Source organism: Mirounga leonina, unplaced genomic scaffold (assembly GCF_011800145.1).
Source record: "Mirounga leonina isolate KUSES-001 unplaced genomic scaffold, KU_Mleo_1.0 Mir_173, whole genome shotgun sequence".
Taxonomy (NCBI): domain Eukaryota; kingdom Metazoa; phylum Chordata; class Mammalia; order Carnivora; family Phocidae; genus Mirounga; species Mirounga leonina.
In genome coordinates this window covers 91,149,012-91,169,502 of record NW_023270447.1, presented here as the reverse complement: position 1 = coordinate 91,169,502, position 20,491 = coordinate 91,149,012, and the positions used below count along the sequence as shown (strand labels likewise).

General features: G+C 54.3%; 1 protein-coding gene across 1 annotated transcript in view; it reads left to right on the top strand.

Moving 5' to 3' along the window:
- Positions 1-20,491, top strand: part of AJAP1 (adherens junctions associated protein 1) — a 54,962-nt gene that overhangs the window by 32,400 nt on the left and 2,071 nt on the right. The window contains exon 2 of the mRNA XM_035020257.1: positions 18,332-18,419. Coding sequence (XP_034876148.1) covers positions 18,332-18,419 — 88 coding nt within the window. The remainder of the gene's footprint in view (positions 1-18,331; positions 18,420-20,491) is intronic.

Sequence of the window (20,491 nt, the reverse complement as noted above, 5' to 3'; positions counted from 1 at the left end):
GTGTGCGTGCACATGCCCGCAGCAGAGGGGGCCAAGGTATGGATACCCTTCATGCTGTCAAGGCTGGACTGCCTCCCTGCCCTTGAGAACTCTGTGCTAACGAAGGACACAGGAGGTGACCACAGGGACCCGACAGGGGACCTTGTCACCCTCATAACTCTTCTAAAAATGGTTTCTGAGAACACCTGGAGTGCACGCTATACCTGGCAGCCCCTGCTCTTACAAGCGGAGCCACCCTCCCCTTCAGGCCAGGACTAGTGTGTCCCCTAAGGATGGGGCTGGAGTTGGGCCTGGGCCACGGGGGGAGGGGTCACAGCAAAGCTCAGGAATCTCCTGTGAAACCCCCTCGCCCTCCATCCCTGCAGGGGGACCCTGCTGTCACCTCAGGAGAGGGCTCCGTGGCTCCCTTCGTTCTGATTGGACTAGAGAGGAAGGGATCCAGACTTCCAAAAAACAGAGACAGACAGACAAGGACAGAGAGACAGACAGAAAGGGACAAGGAGGGAAGCGGGAGAAATGCTCCTCTCCGGCAACGCCGCCCATGGTCCCAGGGACAGGGAGGCGTAGCGGATGGGGCAGCCAAGAGGCAGGGATGAGACCTCCACCACCCTGACCTGGGCTTGGGGTGAGTGAGGCAGCGGTCAGCTTTTGCTCATTCCCATTGTAGAACCCAAGACTCTGAGTGGTCGGCCGATCTCCTTGCCCAGGGTCACCAAGCTGGCGCTGGCCAGGCCACTTCTGGAGCCCGGCTGGGGGCCCTGAGGCCAGCCCTCCATTGCCCCTGGGGGGCCTCCCATGCCGGGGCACCAGGGGCTTCTCCGGCACACCACCCATTTCTTCCTTGTCACAATCATTTCTTCACCATCCTCCAGAGTTGATTTCATGGTTACTGGATCCAGCAGAGCACTTTGTGGCCTGGGAAGGACTTTGGCGTCTTGGTCCAGCACAGCTTAGGGTACATCGGGTGACTGTGAATGAGCATTGTGACTGCCCGCAGCTCCGGAAGGTGGGCTGTGTGAGGGGCCTGGGGGCAGCGCTCTCTGCCTCAGTGCTGGTATCTCTCTGCGGGAGCTGAAGGAGAGGGCCCCGCCCACAGCCACGTGTGCCACCGTCCTCATGGCTCGGCACGTTCTGCCTGGGTGTCTGTTCCCCAGTTTTATCCAGGATCCAGCATGTCATCCGAAGACAGACCTGGTGAGCAGACCAGATGATAGCATTTTGTCCAAGAGGACAGGATGCAGTGGAGACAAAAGCCGGGGAAAGAGCATCCCTGCCCTCTGCGAAGTGTCTTTCCATTTCCACAGTGATAAGAGCGGGTCAGTGGGCACGCACACACAGCCAGACCTGGGCAGAAGCCCGAGTGCACAGGTGACCGTAGACACAGAGCCTGGGGGGCTTGGCGGGGGGCCTGGCTCCCGGACTGGGCCTCCTGCTCGCCTCCCTCCCCGTTCTAATGCCATGCACCTGCCACCTCCGTGGATGGTGATGGCAGTGCCCACAGTGGGACGGGGCGAGCTAGCCAGGAAAGCCCCCGTGCGGAGTCCAGGGTTCAGTGCATGGAGGAATCATGTCGCAGATACATGAGGAGGGGAAAGCCAAGCGTGTCATGAAAGGAGGGGTTAAACAGGCAGGAGGAGGAGGAGGGGGGAGGAGGGAGAACACTGGTGACATCCACTGGGATGGGGGGCCAGGAAGGAACAGGTTTGCTTTGTGCTTGGGGGTGCAATTACCGCTGGGGAAGCTCCCAGCAGAAAGGGGAAGGCAGCCAATGAGAACCAGCAGCAGAAGATGCTGTGGGCACTGTCAGGGTGAGATGGTAATCCTGGCTCTGAGGGCAGGTGGAATGGCCTGGGGGGAGCACAGCGCAATCTCCATGAGCCCCGTATCTGGCAGGGAAGGCTGAGTGTTCCACCTAGCACATAGTAGGTGCTAAGCAAATAAGATTATTATGGTGCAGAGTGTAAATCAGATACATAAGCAGAGCCTAATAAGGCTTCTGCATGGAGTTCTTGGGGTGGGGGGGGACTGGCCTCTCTTGGTCCTTTGCTTCTCAACGACACCACTTGGATCAGGACCCAGGATTCTCTTGCTTCTCTGAATCCCTTCAGCCAATAAGAAGGGATCTTGACTTCCCACGCCTTCCCACACACCCCCATCCCATTACACTGTCACCTGAATGATTTATTCTTACAGGGAGTTTGCCTCTCAAAAGACATCTATAAAACCGGGACCCAAAATGGTAAATTCAAGGCATGAGACAATGACTGGAGCCCTGGGAGGAGGGAGGCCTCGGGGGGCCCACGAAGACCTCATCATGCTCCTGTGGCTCCTTGGCCACATGACCCTTGTTCTGGCCACCGGACAGGTCCCCATCAGGGGCCCCTCCTGATTGTCCTTTCCCTCCTCTGAAGAGTGTAGCTGGAGCCTGTCACAGACCTCCTCCTTGGACAGAATCGTACATCGCTGCTGCTGGAGGGGCCCCCTGCACTGATCCATCCAAATGTTTTCACAGTTCTTTTTAGTGAAATCTTGTACCCCCAGTATGGAGAACAGGTTGAAGGGGGCGGCACAGTTAAGGAGGGAGAGGGGACCTCAGACCCTCCTCGATGCTCCCCCAACCCCCGAAAGTACAGTGTCCGGGCTTAGGAGGATAGTTGGAGGACCACCGATGTAGACTCAGTTACTTATTACACGGATGGGGAAACCAGGACCCCCTGGAAAGGGGACCGCAATTGCCCAGGGCCAATCCCACAGGAATAAGCAGAAATAGATTCTATTTTCTTCAAAAATACCCACATGTATTATTTTTAGATACATATGTAAATTATCCATAGACATGATTTATAGTTAAGATATTAGTATTTATGTATGTCTCAGTTCCCTCTGGAAATTCTCCCTCTTGTAATCTATTCTCTTTACTATATTAATCACCTTTAATTTTAAAGTTAGCACCTGATCACACCAATGCCTAGTTATTCTGCAAGACCATTTCTTTTGTCTGTTGTCTCTTTCCTCCTGGAATTTGTTCTTTGTTGCTGTCCCCTGGTGTGCCTGGTAAACTTCGGTTCAGTTTTGGACATTGTGGATGAAAAGTTATAGACAGAATCTGATCAGAAGCAGGCATGAATCAGGAGGCACCTGGGTGGCTCAGTCGGTGAAGCATCTGCCTTCTGCTTGGGTCATGATCCCGGGGTCCTGGGATTGAGTCCCACATCAGGCTCCCTCTTCAGCAGGGAGCCTGCTTCTCCCTCCCCCTCTGCAGCTCCCCCTGCTTGTGCTCTCTCTGTCTCTCTGTCATCTCTCTTTCAAATGAATAAATAAAATCTTTTTTAAAAAAAGAAGTAGGCACAAATCGAAGGATGGTATTTCATAACACAGGGAAATTATTTGAGATTCGAATGTCCGTGGCCCCAGGCAGAGTCTTACTGGGACACGGCTGTGCCCATTTCTTTGCCTGGATCTGTGGCAGGTTCAGAGCTACAGTGGCAGAGGTGATTGGTTGCCATGTAGACCACAGGGGCCTCCAAGCCTAAACTGCTAACCCCTGGCCCTTCACAGGAAACATCCTCCCACTCCTGCCCCGAGGCTGCTCCTCAGCCATCTAGGTTGGGATCATGAGGACTGGAAGCTGGGTTTCTGTCTTTCCGGAAGGCCCATCCCCCTCGGAAGGCTTCAGCCCCCGTTTCTGTCTGCAGCCTACACAAGCCTCCTTGACTCTAAACGGCTGTCATCTTGGGGTGAGAGAACAGCGCCTCTTCTGTTCTCCAAACTCGCAGGGAGTTCCTGGCTTCTGATCCCCCAGGCTGAGCTTGGGCATTTTTCTGTTGGTTTCTGCTTGTTCTCTTTGACAGGCAGTCTTGGGCTTTGAAAGGCTGTCTTGCAAACATGGGTTCAGATGTTGTGAGGACCACACACCAAAGCGAAGGGCAGATGTTTCCCTGTCAGCCTCCATCGTCCACCACACGCCACCCCTCCCCTGCACCTCCCACCCCTCAGGCCCTCCTCCCTGCTCTCCTGGCATTGTGGGTGCTCAGACCTGTCACGTCCTGACCTTCCCAGCTGACCCTCCAGGTGGCCCTGCCTTGGTGCTGGAGAGGGGGGTGAGGACAGCAGTGATTCTCATCGAGCGCCCCCTCCCAGTGGGAAAAGGAAGGATCAGACAATTGTCCGAGGGTAATGGGGGGGCTGCACAGGGCCCCTGGGTTGGGGAGGGGGCACTGGGCCCTGTTAAGTGTGTCTATTTGTTTGCTTATTGTTTTTAATAAAATGGCAGTTGGCAGCATAAAAATAGTGGCCGCTGTTGGGATTAAGGATATTCCCCACCAGGAAGCTTTTAAAAAGTGCTCAGAGCACCCCTTTGGGAAGCTGGTGGGCACTCTTGCATTTCCCCTCTCTCCCACACTCCCCACCCCATCAGAATTGCATTGCAATTTCCCCCAACTTTAGGGCTTCACGGGGATTTTAATGGAACAGGGGATAGGCATCTCCCTCCCGCTGGCTCCGTCGACACTCTCAGTGGATTTTGAGGGCAGAGCTGACAGCGTGCTGAACCACGGGGCTCTGTTTGCAAGCTGCACAGTGCTCACAAGAGACCCGGCTGGACCCTCCCACCCTGCCCCTCGGACGTGGGCTAACCCCACAGGTTGGGCTTGGAGCTTGCCAGGTCGCTGGAAGGTAGCCCTTGATGGGGTTCCATAGCTCCGTCAGTGAGCGAGTGTCTCTGGGCATGCAGACAGAGCAGTGGCCAGCACAGGGCCCTAAACCAGATGCCAGCCGCGGGGAGGGACTCAGTGGTGGCTGGAAGAGTGGCCAGCTCTGCACAGTGGGCCACCTGGCTCAGAGCCCAGGACCAGTGCTCCGGGATGCTCTGGGTGGCCCTCGTCATTGACGTGCGTCCTGGACAGCCCTTCTCTGACCTCTGGCCACCAAAGCAGGGCTTGTCCCAGCCACGGCCAGGCAACAAGGAGCATCTGCCCTGGATCCATGTTTCCTAAGCTGAGTTTCTTCTCTCCACCCCACAAATGGTCACTGAGGGCCGTGGGTGCAACAGCTGGTTTGCTGCCCTTGGAGGCGCAACAGAGAGCAGGCCCTTGGGACGGGGGTTCGTTCCTCTCCTGAGCCTGCGTGCCGCCGAGCTCCACGGAGAGCTAGCTTTGCCAGGCTTCAGACGCATGTTCTCCGGGAAGACAATGCATGTGTCAGATTCTCGGGGGGGTGCTGGGTCCAAACAACGTCATAAAACAGGCTTCTTTACTGGACAGTCCTCAAACTCGTGCATCAGGAGTCTCCAGCAGGGAGAGCTAAGCTTCCTGCACAGTGCCTGGTTCCAAGGACAGCACAAAACTCTTGCGTTGGACCCCTGCGAAGGGTCTCCAGGGAAGGACGTGGCCTGCGTCCATCATAGCCCCTGTGGGCAGGTGCCTTCAGGTTGCCCCGGGCCACCTCCCTAAACCCTTCTCTTCTACAAAGCAAACCCGATCTGTCCCGCATCCCTTCCCCTTCCTCCTGCGTGTCAGAACTTGGCTCCCACAGGGAGACCCTGTGACCGTGGCTCATGTGCGAGTAGCTGCCCAGGGACATGGCAACACAGTGAGTGAGATGTGGCGCCTGGTGATGTCTGACGCTCTGAGCTCTCCGGACCTGAAGCCGCCAGTCCTGCCAGGAACGTAGCCCCCGTGTGGTGTTGGTAGGGTCGTGCTGCCATGAGGCCTGCCTGGCAGTCTCCTCTGACCTGTGTCCCGGCAGCTCCTTCTCTCTGCCTGGAGGACCGTCCCCATCCCTCTTCACGTAGTGTCAGTTAGCTGGGGTCCCAGAAATGACAGCACCAGACCTCAGGGAGATCGCCTATGGGAGCACCCTCGGGGCACAGCATGGCGGTAAGAGCTGGGGCAGGGCACCCCATTCTCGGGGGGGCGCCCTGCAAAGCCGAGTGTGGCTGGAGGGAGGGGTGAAGACTTGGGGCTGGGTGCCAGTCTCAGTCTCTCGGGACCCTTTCCCCGACTTCCTGGATTGGCTCATTATGGGCCATCACGGTACCCCTGGTCACAGAAGCCTTCGTCACGGATGCAGTGCACGTCTACTCCTGAGCGCCTTTGGCTGGTGCCTGCCCCTCGGCCCCCTAGAGCATGGCATGTGCAGGGTGGGGACTGGGCAGCCACTGTCCCCAACTGCAGCTTAGCATCCAGCCTCAGACACTGAGTAGGTCCTCGTGGTAGGTCCATAGTAGGTCCTCAGGTGTTGAGCGGACACCTAGCACTTTTCTATCCAACAGGGACCTTCCAGAGAGGAGGTGTGTCACTGCCCCCTCGTGTGACACTGGGGGATGAGGGAGAGAAGTGACAGGACGGCCGTCTGAGGTCCTGCAGGCACAGCGCAGAGACACGTCCCCACCCGCCTCACTCTCCGCGAAGGGCAAATCGGCGTGCCCCTGCCCCATGACAGCATGGCTCCCCTGGGACGGCGGGGGCACAGAAGGCACTTCATGAGTGACCCCCAAGTATACGGGGTGGGGGCAGCTCCTGCCGGAAATCCGGTTCTCAGTCCAGACACTGTGCTTTCCTCTGTCCCTGCGTCTGCTCTGCCCCGGGCACCAGGCCGGGGGCTTCCTGTGCGTCCTCTGCAGCCTCTGGGGCAGGTCAGGAGGCAGGCAGCTCAGAGCCTCAGAGCCGTGCTGGGGACAGGGTGCCAATGAGCCCGCTCTAGGCATGGCCGAGCCCGCCTGTGGCCGTCCCATGATTCTGTCCTTACCTGGGATGCACTGACAGGTAAGGGGTTTCTCACGGAGTCCATGCATGCACCTTCGGTACACAGCCAGCATCTGAGAACCGCTTGCTGCTCCATCCTTGGGGTGTCTTTGCCTGGTGGGGGGCAGACATGCCTGGATCTGCCTCTGTCAGGTGCAGCCCCTAGACAGCATCTCTGTCCTGGGCCACCGTCAACACGCCAAAATGTCCCTGAAAATAAGTAGGAGACAAGTGCTTAAGCCACAGGAAGTGGATACCCTCCGGTGTGGGCCTTGTCCCTCAGGCTTGGGTGGGCATCTGAAGCACAGGGAGCCCCAGTTGAAAAGATTAGCAGGACTAAGGCCTCCAGGACTGGACACTCGGTGGGAATCTGGCCACATGCTGGGTGTTCCGATGCAGACTAGGCATTGGTGCGTCGCTTTATCTAGAATGCACTAACCAAGCGTCTGCTCGGTCCATGCACCGAGTGGGCATGCCCAGCCGCGGCCGACCCATGCCAGGAAGGCGGCCTGAGCCTCTGCCCACACTCCACAGAAGTAACAGCAGCCAGGGTGAGAGCCTCTGCCCTCCACACACCACGGGGCACCGGCTCCTGGTTGGGAGCACCACACAGCGCTCGTGCACCATCTGCGGGGCGGGAATGGCCAGGTCGCACGGCGAGGATGCTCTGAGCGGGAGGGAGCCAGGCTTTGGGGGGGAGGGCTGCACTGTTTGCTTAGAGGTTTGATCCATTCACTATTGTATGGGCTAAATATGGACTTGTTACTGATGGCGGGCGCTGGCGCTCCTCGTGAGTAATCCAGCCACAGACTCTGCAGCTGACTCATGGGGCCCGGAGCCCTGGCCAATGGCCCTTGCACACAGACCATGCTGCTTTCATAGCCGAAGCCCCTCATAGCCGAAGGCCAGACGTGCTGGCTGATGGGCACCGCGGGGGAGTCCCTCCCCAGCCCCCGACATCTCCTTAGCATGGAGCGATGCCGGCTTCCCCCGGCACACTCCTTCCCCGCCTGCCATCCTTTGTTGAACTACCCCAGTGCTCTTGGGAGTTAAGTGAAAGAAGTGGGTCATTTCCATATTGGCTACTGAATTCAAAGCTGAATATCAGCAGCGTCTGTTCTTGAATGAGATGAGCAATAAATTCAGTGTGTGTACGTGTGCGCCCGTGTGTGCGTGCATGCATGTGCATGAATGCATGTGCATGTCCGTGTGTGCATGCACATGTGTCCATGTGTGTCCATATGTGTGTATGGTGTCTTGTGTGCATGCATGTGTGTGCATGTGCATTCACGTGTGCCCATGTGTGCCCATGTGTGCATGCCTGTGCGTGGGAGGGAGGGAGCAGCAACCAGTGCAAGAGAAAGGTGGAGGCAGAGGCCGGCAGAAGGAACCCCAGCGCTCATGCTTTCAGAACTCCTGAAGCTACGAATCTCCTCCTCTCTGAGGGGTTGGGTTTCACTCAGAACTGTCCTTTCTGCTCAGAAACCATGCTGCCTGTGAATGAGCAGGTCTGACCCGGCCTCCGGGGTGTTCAGGGCCCAAGGCGGGAGGCATGTTTCCTGGGCCTCAGTTCGGCCTCCTGGTCACTGCTGCCCGTGAATGTGAGTCCGAGGGGCCAGATGGATGGGGCCTGGCCTCGGTATGTAACCCCTTCTCCTAGCTGTTAAATTCAGCTCAGAAACACGTATCCTACCTGCACCCTCTTCCATGAGGGGTGACTGCGTGTGGTCCCGTGGAGGGAGAGGCCCTGAGACAAGGGGTGGGCAGGGTCACAGAGGCCAGCCCTCTAGGGCAGGGGCCCCCAACTCTTTCCTAAAGGGACAGATGGCGGATATTTTAGGCTTCCGGGCCACACGACTGAATCCTTCCCTGGCAACGCCAAAGCAGCCTCGGACATTTAGTCTGATGTTGCCATGTGCCAATAAAACTTCAGTTACAGAGTCGGGGTCGGGGCTGCATTTGGCCCTCAGGCCACAGTTTTCAAACATCTGCTTCCAGGCCTTCCTACTCGTGTGCTGCCAGCCACCCCAGGAAGTGGGAGAGAGGCAAACCTCAGCCCCATTTGCCATCCCGCCCCAGAAGGTTCCTATGTGTGCAGGGAGGGGAAGCAGGGCCTTAGAGGCCCCCATCATCACGGCCGCACGGGGATGACATCAGCCTTTGCTGAGACCTACTGTGCGCAGGCCACGCGGCTAATGAGGGTCCCTCGGCCTCTGAATAAATTCTCCTGGGATCTTATTTGCAGATGAGTCAAGTGAGGCAAAGCAAGCGTGCAAATCCCCTGGGGCCACCAGGGGCCAAGTCCCACAGCCGGGGGCTTGAAACAACGGATGTTTATTCTCTCGAGGTTCCGGAGGACTGAAGCCAGCAGGGCCACACCTTCTCCGAAGGTTCTAGGATTGGGTCCTATCTGCCTTCTCCAGCTTCTGGTGGTTGCTGGTGGCCCCAGGCTCACGGCCGTAGGCCTCCAGCCTTTGCATCACCTTCACGTGGATTTCTTCCATGTTTTTCTGTGCCCACCCCGGGGTTCTATAAGGGCACCAGCCATTGTAATGACCACCCACCCTAAATCCAGGACGATTTCATTTCAAGGTCCTTAGGTAATTAATTAAATCGATGAAGACCTTATTTCCAAATCAGGTCATATTCTGAGGTTGGACAAGTGGACGTGAATTCAGGGTTGTGGGGAGAGCAGGTCACTCGTCCAGGGTCCGGACTCCCAGGACCCGGCACCAGCTGTCCAGAGCTGGCTAAATTCAGCTGTGTGGGGGATCATGGCTTTGCAGAGTCGAGTGAGGGCCACGGGCCTCCGTGACTCTAACTGACCACCCCCCCCCCCCCAGGCTCCTGGGCCTCCACAAAGCATTTCAGCTCAGGAGTGTGAGATTCCTAGTGTTATAGCTTCGCAACATACCACAGAGTGGGTGCTGTCAACAACAGAGATTCACTGCCTTACATACTTCTGGAGACCAGAAGATGAGAGCAAGGCAGGGCCAGGGAAGGATGTTCCGGCCTCTCTCCCAGCATCTGGTGGTTCATGGGCTCTGACAGTGGAACTCCGGTCTTGTCCCTGTGGGGTGTGTGTCTCCGAATCTCCCCCTTTTATAAGGACACCAGTCATACTGGGTTAGGGCCACTGACCCCACTATGACCTCATCTTAACTAATTACATCTGCAACGACCCCATTTCCGAATAGAGTCACATTCTGAGGCAGTGGGTTAAGACTTCCACTTGTGAGTTTTGGGGAGACACAGCTCAATCCGTAAAATGAGGACAACACCGCTGGCGGTGAGTGGAGTTTCCCAAACTTCCAATCGGAGTTTCCCGATGCATTTGTTTGAGTCTGGACCTGGCTGCTCTGTGATCTCTGGCCCCCAGCTCCCTCTGTCTCCCCACTACGCTCTAAAATTCAGGGGAGTCTCCAAAGTCAGAGAAGGTTCTCCTTATCCGAGGAATTTGCTCCTCGATGTGACTGACCTGGGGGTGGGACAGCTTTAGTCAGCCTAATGCCAGGGGACTAAGCCCCATCTCGAGGCCCTTTTGGAGACCCTTGTCAGTGAGTGCGCGTGATGACCCCCACATTCTCTAGATCACAGCAGCTGGCCACTGGCCCTCCCCCCGTGGTGAAAAGACCACTGTTCTGCAGCAGGCTGTGCGGGGAGCGGCTAAAGACACAGGCCCTGGAGCAAGCCTGCTTCCCGGCTTTCCTGCGTCCGAGCTGCTTTTCTTAGCAGGAAGAGGTTAATCTTGCTCAAAGAAATGACCTTGAGCCCAGCTCCTGGGAGGTCACTGTAAGTCCTCCGACTGTCCTGCCTGATAAGAGTGTCTTGGTTTCCCAGATAGTCTGTGCTAATAATGTGACTTATGGGGGAGGCCTTGGGCTCCAGCGCGTCAGCTCCACCTCTGGTCAGGCTGGAGCTAAGACCTGCCATGCCTACACGACCAAGCCACGACAGAGACTCTGGACACCCAGGCTCAGGGGGGCTTCCCGGGCTGGCGACACCCTGCGCGTGTTCTTATGCAACATCACGGGTGGGAGGTAAGGGCTGCCCACGTTCCTCCACTGGTTCCTCACACCTGGTCTCTCCTGGACTCTGCCCCCCTGTGCCTCTTCCCAGTGCGGATTTTAATCTGTGTTTTTTCACTGTAGTCAGCCAAAACTGAGTGTAACAGCTCAATTCGGTGAGTCCTTTGAGTGAATTTTTGAACCTGAAGGCAGTCTTGGCGACCTCCCAATATATTGTGCAGCTTTGAGAAAGCCCCCTAACCTCCCTATGGAAATGCAGAGCATTTCTGCACCCACCTCATGAGGTTGGAGGGAGCATATATAAACTCATTCGCCAAAAACAATGTGGGGCACCTACTACCACTAAGATGCGTGTGACTTCCTTAGTCACTGCTGACTCAGTCCTGCATGCCCTCCACCAGCCTCACCTTCTACCAAGAAGGAAGTGGCTGGAGGGAGAACAGGGGACGTGATGGGCAGAGGACCACATGTCACCTTCTATGGCCATATGGGGTGTGATCAGGATATTTCTGACCGACTACCAACATACCACCACAGTGATTGTGTCCCAGCAAGTCAGTTTGGATGATGTGACCAGATCTGAGATGGGGACACTGTTTCCTAGTGTCATTCATGCATTCCTTTCATTAGTGAAGAACCTCAGCCTCATTGACGTTTTGGTCCAGATCTTATGGGGTTGTCCTGTGCACTGTAGGACAGAGCCAGCATCTTGGGACTCTATCCACTAGATGCCAGTAGGACCCTTCACCCCTGTGTGACCACCAAAAATGTCTCCAGACAGGGCCAGATGCCCCCGGCTGAGGACAATCTGACAGGTCCTTTAGGGTAATTCCTCAAGGACTTAACTTCACCATGTTATCATGAGGTGTTAGTACAGCTGTTTCCAGAGTGGGGCTCTCTTCTCTGTATGGGGTGGTCCTGCCTTAAGATGCAGAGAATTCCAATGAGAGGCAGCTTTATCTCCATGGAGTCCTGGCTCCAGCCTCCCCCATCACCCACAGCATGGAATGCCCTGCAGGGTCACTCAGAAAATGGCACACTCCTTTGTGTCCACACCAAAAAAGCTAGCAGCCTTGTTTCTCTGAGAACACCCTGGTTTTGGAAGACACGTTTTCCCTCAGCAGCCTTCTCTCACCCCAGGAGGTGGCCAAGTGCCTCAGAATGAGCCCAAACTTCAGAGCGCCTCCTTCTCAAGAAAGCTGGGCTAGCCTCTCACTACGCTGCGAGCTTCACCAAGTTCCCAGAGAGACTGTTTGTCAAAGATGTGCTGTGGAGTCCATGTTTTGCAGCCTTGGTGGAAAAGGAATGGAGTTTTTGCAGTGAGGTTGGTACTTTGGGAGACCCCTGTCACCTCTCATCCATCAAGCCCCTGAAGACAGACGTCCTTGGATCCAGTGGTCACCGTCCCTGGTTCCCACGGCGCAAGCACATGAGATCCCTGCATTCTACGATGAGCTACCATTGACAAAGATATGTCATCCCTTTGCCTCAGCAAACTCCAGCGCCATCGCTCCTGCCCTCATCCAAGGGTACCAGCCGGATGTACCACGTACATTCCTCAAGCGCTAGGAAAGAAGGCCCTCGATGGGTTTGCTTTTGCCATGGACAGTGGCCCATGTTTGATTCAGCTCCATTTAATGAGAAAGTCGTCCAGACCCAGAGATGGATTACCAACTCCCCATCAATCTCCAGGGCCTAATCTTATTACAAACCACCACAAATACAACCATAAAAGCCCTATTGATTGAGGCAGAGTTTGCTAATCCATCTGTCCCCATCCATTATTCCAGGTATAATTTTTCATTATCAGGATGGCAGCTGATTCCTCACACGTTAGTATACAGTGGCAATTACCAGGAGCAGAAAGGGCCCCTAAATTAGCAGGAACAATAACACCTGTCAGAAAGGGGAAGCAAGAACCCCACACAGCATGCTGTGCACTCTGGGACCATGTCTGAGTTGCAAAGAATTTGAAGATGGATTCAATATTGACCTTGTAAATGGAGAGGAGAAGGTTTGTGTTTTCTTCCCTTTCTCGGGTGTATAGAGTGTACCTTCCCTTCAGGTGACATCCTCGTTCACCGGATCACAGCCTGCCTGACAGCTGGAGTAGACACTGTTCTAGGTTTTTCTTGCTCGGGGTCAGTAGGATTTGTGGGACAGATGTTCCTACCTGCAGTATGTAATGTCCACAAGGGACCTGGCCTGAGGGGAGCACTAGTTAAGGTGTGAGTAATATGGGAGAAATTAGTGAGGAAGGAGAGAATCTTTGGGGGATAACCTCCAAAGAACCCTGCCATTTGCGTGGGGGCAGGGAAAACCAGTAGCTCTGACATCTGAGATCTGAACGTCCTTGTCTTTTTGCAAAATGCAGCTCCTTTTCAGGCTTGATGGAGAAAATTGAAAGACATGTGGCTGAAATAATTCTTTGGGTCCCCGGAGGGACTAAATTGATAAAATTCTCCCAGGAGTTTGGTTTCCAAAAATCAAGAATCCTGTCTAATTGAGTTCTCGAGGAAACTGTCACACAAAGTGATCTATTCCCAAGCCAACCTCACATGGACAAACCTGGCAGGGCAAAGCTGCCCATGGCTAACTGTTACGGTCCAGCTTGCTAAAGTGGACGTTGTGGCTGTCTTTGAAATCACCTTGGCAGTGGCCAGTGAAATTCTCAGAACTCAGGAAGCCTTTGGTGATGGAGCGTGAAGGTTCTAGTCTTCAGAACCAAAGAACTGCAGCTTGAGTCCCAGCTTTAACCAATCTTTCAAAATAGATATATATTCTATTTAATTTATAAGACAAACCACCCTCAGCTGTTCACGTAAATTAGAGGCCAGCAAACTATAAACTATGAGCGAAATTTGGCTGCTCTCTGTTTTTGTAAATAAAGTTTTATTGGAACATAGCCACACCCGTTTGCTTGCGTATTATCCATGTCTGCTCTTGCCCTGTAACGGCCTGATGGGGAAGTTGCGACAGAGACCATACTGCCCACAAAGCCTAAAATATTTACTCTCTGGCCCTTCATGGCAAGGTTTGCCTACCCAGCATCCATGCAAAGACTTAAGGGATTTATACTGATGAAGAAGAAAGGACTCCTGGCATTTGGGGAGGACTAAATAACAGGGCAGGTGATTGAAACAGGACATCACTTCTCACATGCTATTCTGTTCTCTTCGTAGTAGCCAACCTCCCAGAGAGAATAAGTGAGGAGGCATCCTTATGGATTTTCTGTCTTCCAGCCTGCTTCTTACAAGTGTCATTCTTGCCACATGTCAAAAGGCCTGATCCTTGTTCCACCATCATGAGCATGGGGTCTATGGGATCTTCTTGAAGCTATTGCTCTTTTATGCACGAGCCCAGGGGCCCATCAGAACTCATGGGCCAGGCGTTGAAGCATAAGGCTGTTTGCCGTGCAAGTAAAGTATGTGAGGAGTAGTCAGATGTTTGCCTCTAGCTAGTTTTATGACCAGAATGTAGCTACAGATGGGTTAGTTTGGCTTTAGATGTTTGATCTTCTCTGAGGCTCCAGAGCAGAGAATTGCCTTTCATCCTGGCTCTGCCGAATGATGATGGGAAAGTCACTTTACTCCTCAGCATCAAGCTCCTCATCAGTCAGGCAGGTGCAAAAGTGCAGGATGGTGATGGATTCGGTTGATCACATGTGAAGACTTGGCAAGGTACCTGGCATAAAGAAGTCTTTCTAGAAAGCATAGCAGATGATCTTGGCTGGTTATTAACCCACTGATCATTTCCCCCAAAATTTAATTTGGTAAGTTCTATGGAGGAGTTGCACACTGAAGGCAGGAGAAGGGCCTCCAGAATAAGGCAAACCTTAGGATTATATCATCGCCTTTCTCCCTGTTCCCCTGGTTTTTATTTTCTCCGTTTCAGTTATAAATGTAATATGTCACACAGCTACAGTTGTAAGGGACTATGTTAGACTGTGTGTGGGGCTAGGGGTGGGTATGAAGATGAAGAGGCCCCTTTCTTTTTTTTTTTTTCCCCCAATCTTGGGCTCTCTTTCTTTTTTTTTTTTTTATTCTTATGTTAATCCCCATACATTACATCATTAGTTTTAGATGAAGTGTTCCATGATTCATTGTTTGTGCACAACACCCAGTGCTCCATGCAGAATGTGCCCTCCTCAATACCCACCACCAGGCTAACCCATCCTCCCGTCCCCCTCCCCTCTAGAACCCTCAGTTTGTTTTTCAGAGTCCATCGTCTCTCATGGTTCGTCTCCCCCTCCGATTTCCCCCGCTTCATTCTTCCCCTCCCGCTACCTTCTTCTTCTTCTTTTTTTTTCTTACCATATATTGCATTATTTGTTTCAGAGGTAGAGATCTGAGATTCAACAGTCTTGCACAATTCCCAGCGCTTACCAGAGCACATACCCTCCCCAGTGTCTATCACCCAGTCACCCCATCCCTCCCACCCCACCCCCAACTCCAGCAACCCTTAGTTTGTTTCCTGCAATTAAGAATTCCTCATATCAGTGAGATCATATGATACATGTCTTTCTCTGACTGACTTATTTCGCTTAGCATAATACCCTCTAGTTCCATCCACGTCGTTGCAAATGGCAAGATCTCATTCCTTTTGATGGCTGCATAATATTCCATTGTATATATATACCACATCTGAAGAGGCCCCTTTCTTAAGGAGGCTCAGGGACTTATGAGGCCCTCGGGCAAAGGGCTAGTCTTCCATTCTCAGAGTCATCAGTGAGGGAGAGGTCCCTTGAGCCAACCGTTCTGCCCCCAGGCCTCAGTTTCTTACATCTGTCAGAGGAGGAGAATCCGTGCCTTCCCATCCTCACCCACAGCGGGGAATGGAAGGTGATCAGACATCTAAGATGCAGCTGGTCATGGAACTCTTCCCTTCCAAGGACGTTTGCAGATATTCAACCCCACAGAATTCCCATAGTAACAAGATGACAGGTCAAAATCTAGCAGTGCCCTGAGCCTCCCCTGGTCCTACAGATGGTGGGGAATGGATGGCACAGCGCTCTGCTCTTGTGGGGCTCTCAATGCCTTCAGCTCGGCCTGACCTAGCAGTTGAACCAGCCCCCGCGTCCTCTTGGCTCACCCACTCACTGTGTACTTTTACATCGCCAGCCTCCATAAGCTGGATTCTCGTGACCTAGAAGATGGAAGGTTTAGCCCAAGGAATGAAGACTCGGTTCTTGCCATGGGGAATGGGATGCGACCTGCCAACGAATGGCTGAGAAGTTTTTGGCATGGGCCTGGAGCACTTCCTGAGGGGTCTGTTCATGGAGGAGGTGGTGAGGCTCAAGAAGATGTAGAAGCTTGCTCTCCCCCAGGAATGTAGACGGGAGAGGTACCAGCCTCTACCTTGGAATAAAGGAGACCAAAACTGAGCTTAGAGAAAGTCAGAGCAAAAGCAGATTAATGAAGTTTGAGCTCAGAATCATATTATACTGCTGTTCTTAGTATGGACTTTGAGCCAGCAGATCCTATGCGAACCAAGGAATTTACACAAACTGGTCCATTTGGTTTTCACTTGCATAACTGATGATGATAGTATTTACCTTTGAGAGTTGTTACCAGGATAATTTGGATAATGCACCTCTGACAATTGTTACCACTTGTTGAGCATGCCTGAGATCACCATCATCACCATCACCATCCTTTCCAACCCTTCCTCTGCCAAAGCGGTCTGAGTTGGGTGTTGGGGAAGCTGTTGAATAGTTAGGGATTTCTGAGGCTGGCGGGTACTCCATTGTTGATGAGACTGAGGGTGTTCCCTGTGGTGTAACTGGCTGTCAGTCCTATGGGAAAACTGATTTGGCAGTCTTAGATGAAAAGGCAAACTGGCCTAGAGGTTTATGGCAGCTGCCACAACTTGGGCATAGATGTATGTGAAGCCATTGGCCAGAACCAGCAGTGAATGCTGCCATTTTAAAAAATGGGCACTAGATCACTTCCCAGCCTTTCGGCTAAGATCAAGTGAAAAAATGGGCACTAGGGAAGCTGCTCCTTAAAGGGGGGGCACCGTGGCTGAGTTCGTCAAAACTGACAATGTTTGGCATGCAGTAGGTGCTCTGTAACTGGTTCTTGAATCAGTGGATAAAAGAATAAATGAAGGGATTTCCATTACATTCATGTCTTCTCCAGTTTTCCTAGTGGTGCTTATCCTGTGGGCTCAGGAGAGGAATCCCTCACGACAAACAGAAATAGCCCGGAAGACGGGCAAACAGGAAAAGAAAGCTTGTTTTCTGGTCATGCCAACTTTGAATCATTTATTAATAATTTCCCCCACGAGGATCATATTCAGTAGAGAGGTAACATCTGTTTGCGAGACTGTGTCCTTGGGAGACCGCCAGAAAAATCTTATATTCTGAAATCCTCCATGCTGGGACACATGTGCGTCTTGTTCTCACCCCAGGACCCGCTGGGTTCCTCGGGGTGATGGGCGGGCCTCTGCAGTTGGACCCCTGGAGTGGAGAGAGGCAAGTGCTTACACCTCCCAGGTGCAAGAACACAGGGAAATTAGCACTTCGGTGGGACGAGGGGCTGCCCCCTGCAGGGCTCACTGCAGAGCCCCCAGGACCTTTATGGCCCAGCTCCTCAGGTAGGGTTCTTCCTGATCAGAGGAGGACAGGGCCTTTGCAGGTGGCTTTTATGGACCAGTGGCATCTGCCGGGCGTGCCCCCAGTGTCTGTGTTCCAGGAAGGATGTGACAGATGTGTTGTCAGGAGGAACATAGCCTTGCCGCCCATCCCCTGCATCTGTGGTCAGTGGAAGGTGGTACAGGGGGTGGGGACAGAGGGACAGTGTAGGAGAGAATCCCTGTCCTCTGCTATCCCTGTATGGGGTCAGCAGACAGCTCTCAGGTGGGGCTCAGGCTGCCCCGCTTCTGTCCCTGACTTGCTGTTTCCACTCCTTATGCCCCGCACCATCCTACCCCATGCACACACACAGCAGACACAGGGCAGCGAGGCTAGACTGCAGATCCTTTTCTGGGCTTTGGGGAAGCATCAGCCGCTAGGCCTGGGTCTTTTATTCCTGGAACCTCATCAGGCAGTGAGCATCTTGGAGAGGACTCTGGAAAGAGGAAGATACTCCCCAGTGATCCAGGTAACCCCTGAGTCTTCCAGGAGGTCAACCCATGTTCACTCTCCCCTACCTTCCCAACAAATCCTGGGCTGCCTCGGCCCCTCCTGTGTCAAGCCAGACCTGCTCCCACTCAAAGGCCTGTGCTCAGAATCGAGAACTTAGCCAGGTGGGAGGAGGCAAAGGAAGAGTGACAGGTCCTGGGGGGCGTGCCTCAGCCTGAGCTCACCTGGGCCAGGTGAGGAGCTTGACAAGTGCAAGAAAGGACACAGCTGCCCATGGGCCGGGTCACAGCTGGGGAGCCAAGAGACGCCGGGGCTGGGGACTCCCTTCCTGGACTCCAGGTGACCGCAGCCCTGGTGCCCAGCCCCTGCCATGGGGAAGGAGAGACCCGAGTTGACAGGAGCAGGCCCTGCCCTTCCTGGGCTCCTTTGTCTCATGCCCCGGTCTCATGGCTGCCCTCCCCCTTCCTCTTTTCCAGGTCTGGCTGTTCATCAGATTATCACCATCACTGTCTCCCTCATCATGGTCATAGCTGCTCTGATTACAACTCTTGTCTTAAAAAACTGGTAAGGCTCCTCGGCCCCTCTGGCCTGGACATGGGGGCTGTGGGGCTCCCCCGGGAAGTGTGCACAGAGGGTTTCCTACTTGTCACACCCGGTCCCACATTGCATCCCAGGGCATTGTTTTTCTCATTTGGGCCAGAGAATTGGGTGCAGCTCTTGGCCTTGCTTCAGTCTGCTCACCTTCAGCCCCACGGCAGCTTGGCCGGCCACAGGCGCCGTGCTCTCTGATACTGCCCTTGGGGGACGCGCCCCTGACCGTGGCTTTCTCTGCAGAATGCAAGTGAGCCCAGCCTCCATGACAGTTTCTCAGGCAGCAGGTGTTGGGGTTTCCGAAGCCTGTGTCTGCATTCAATGTGCCTTTCGATGCCACCCACCCAGCAGGCCAGCAGCCTGGGCAGGTTCGCGCCCACCCCTCGCTGCCCCCGGCTGTCCGGGGGCCGTGCTCCGCCCACCGATTTGAATCCTTCCTTCCTCTTGTGGCCGCTCTGTGTCTGCTGAACTAGGTTATTGCTTTGCTCCAGGCAGCCCGTTTTTGCCTATTTCCTCCTGGAAATTGGCCTACTTTGAGGTTGGCCTTGCTAGGTGAACCCACCTGCTACACCCCTGGGAAAATCGGGGCACTGCTGGGTGACCCTGGTGCACACACACCTCCGACGCCCCATCTGCCTGCAGCCCCTCCTCCAGCAAATGTGTCTCCTTTTAGCATCAAAGCTCGAACTCCCTTGTAGGGCAATACACCCAAACGGTGCCCCCGTTGCCGGCAGGTGGTGACAGGAGGTCAAGTGGGGCTGATGGGCAGCAACTGCTCCCGAGGGTCCAGACAACGGAGATCCGAGAGAAGGCCAGTCTCCAGGGTTAGCAAAGGTGGCAGGGTGGGATTGGCACAACCCCAAAGCAGACCTCACAGCAAACCAGCGAGGCCTCCCGAAGGCCAGCAAACCCGAGACCCAGGGCGTTTTCTGGGACAGGTGATGAGGACGACCCTCAGCTCACCACAGGGCATCTTGGGCAGGGGCTGGTCCTGGTCTGGAGCCCAGGACCACATGGATGTGTGGCTGGACAAATCCCATCGACCATCTTGACGGCCCCCAGAGGAGATGGAGGAGGCTGTCGCCTGGTGGTTTCCCACATTTGGGTTTGCAGTGAAGCCTCAGAGAGTTCTTCTGGGGAGGACAACCCAGGCAGTGGATGAGGGGGTTCCATGACCTTGAGGGGGGTCCCCTGGGTTTGCATTTATCTTCCCACCTTTGTTTATGGGGTGGGGCTTCTGCGCCAGGAACCAGGGCTCCTCTCACTGGAAAGATGAGATAGGGCATGTCCATGACTTACAGGAAGATGGGCTCATGGACCCTTGCCCCTCATGGCCACTTCCTTCCGCATTGGCTCTGAGCACAGCAGGGAGGGGGAGAAGGGAAACTGGTTCCCCAAACTGGGGGCTCCCCAAATTTCCTCCTAGCTGCCCTCCTCCACTGGGATGGGACTTCCACTTACCCTTCTTGTGACTTGCCGGAAGTGCCTGGGAGAGGTCACTGATAATCTACTCCCCCAGATCGCTCGGCTGTCAAGGGTGGGACTCCCGTGTCCATCCTTGGTGGCGCTGGGAAGGCTCTGTGGTCCAGAGGAACAGGACAGGATCCATGGGGCATGCAGAACAGTTCTCTCCATAGACCTGATACCCGTGAAGAATGGACGATCCACGTTCATTTCCAACTTGGGAGCGTGGGCAGGGGCAGGGCTGAGGACGCGGGGCTCCCCACTTAATAATTCTCCCCAAAGAATAGTCCCTTCCAGAATGAGCCACCAGACCAACCACACCTGTACCCATCCCTTCATGGGGAAACCGAGTCAGCACCCCTGCCTGGCTGACACCCTTCGGCCAGACGAGGCCTCAGCTCTGGGATAACGCAGCTCAGAAACTTATCTCATAATCTGCCCTGCAGTAATGGCCACATTTAAAATTCAAATTTTATTAACAAAAAAAGAGAGAGTGAGCTGATTGTTTGATTGTGGTTGATCTTTCTGAAGAGGCTGGGAATTACCATCTAATATTAAATGACGGATAATTCATGCCCAGA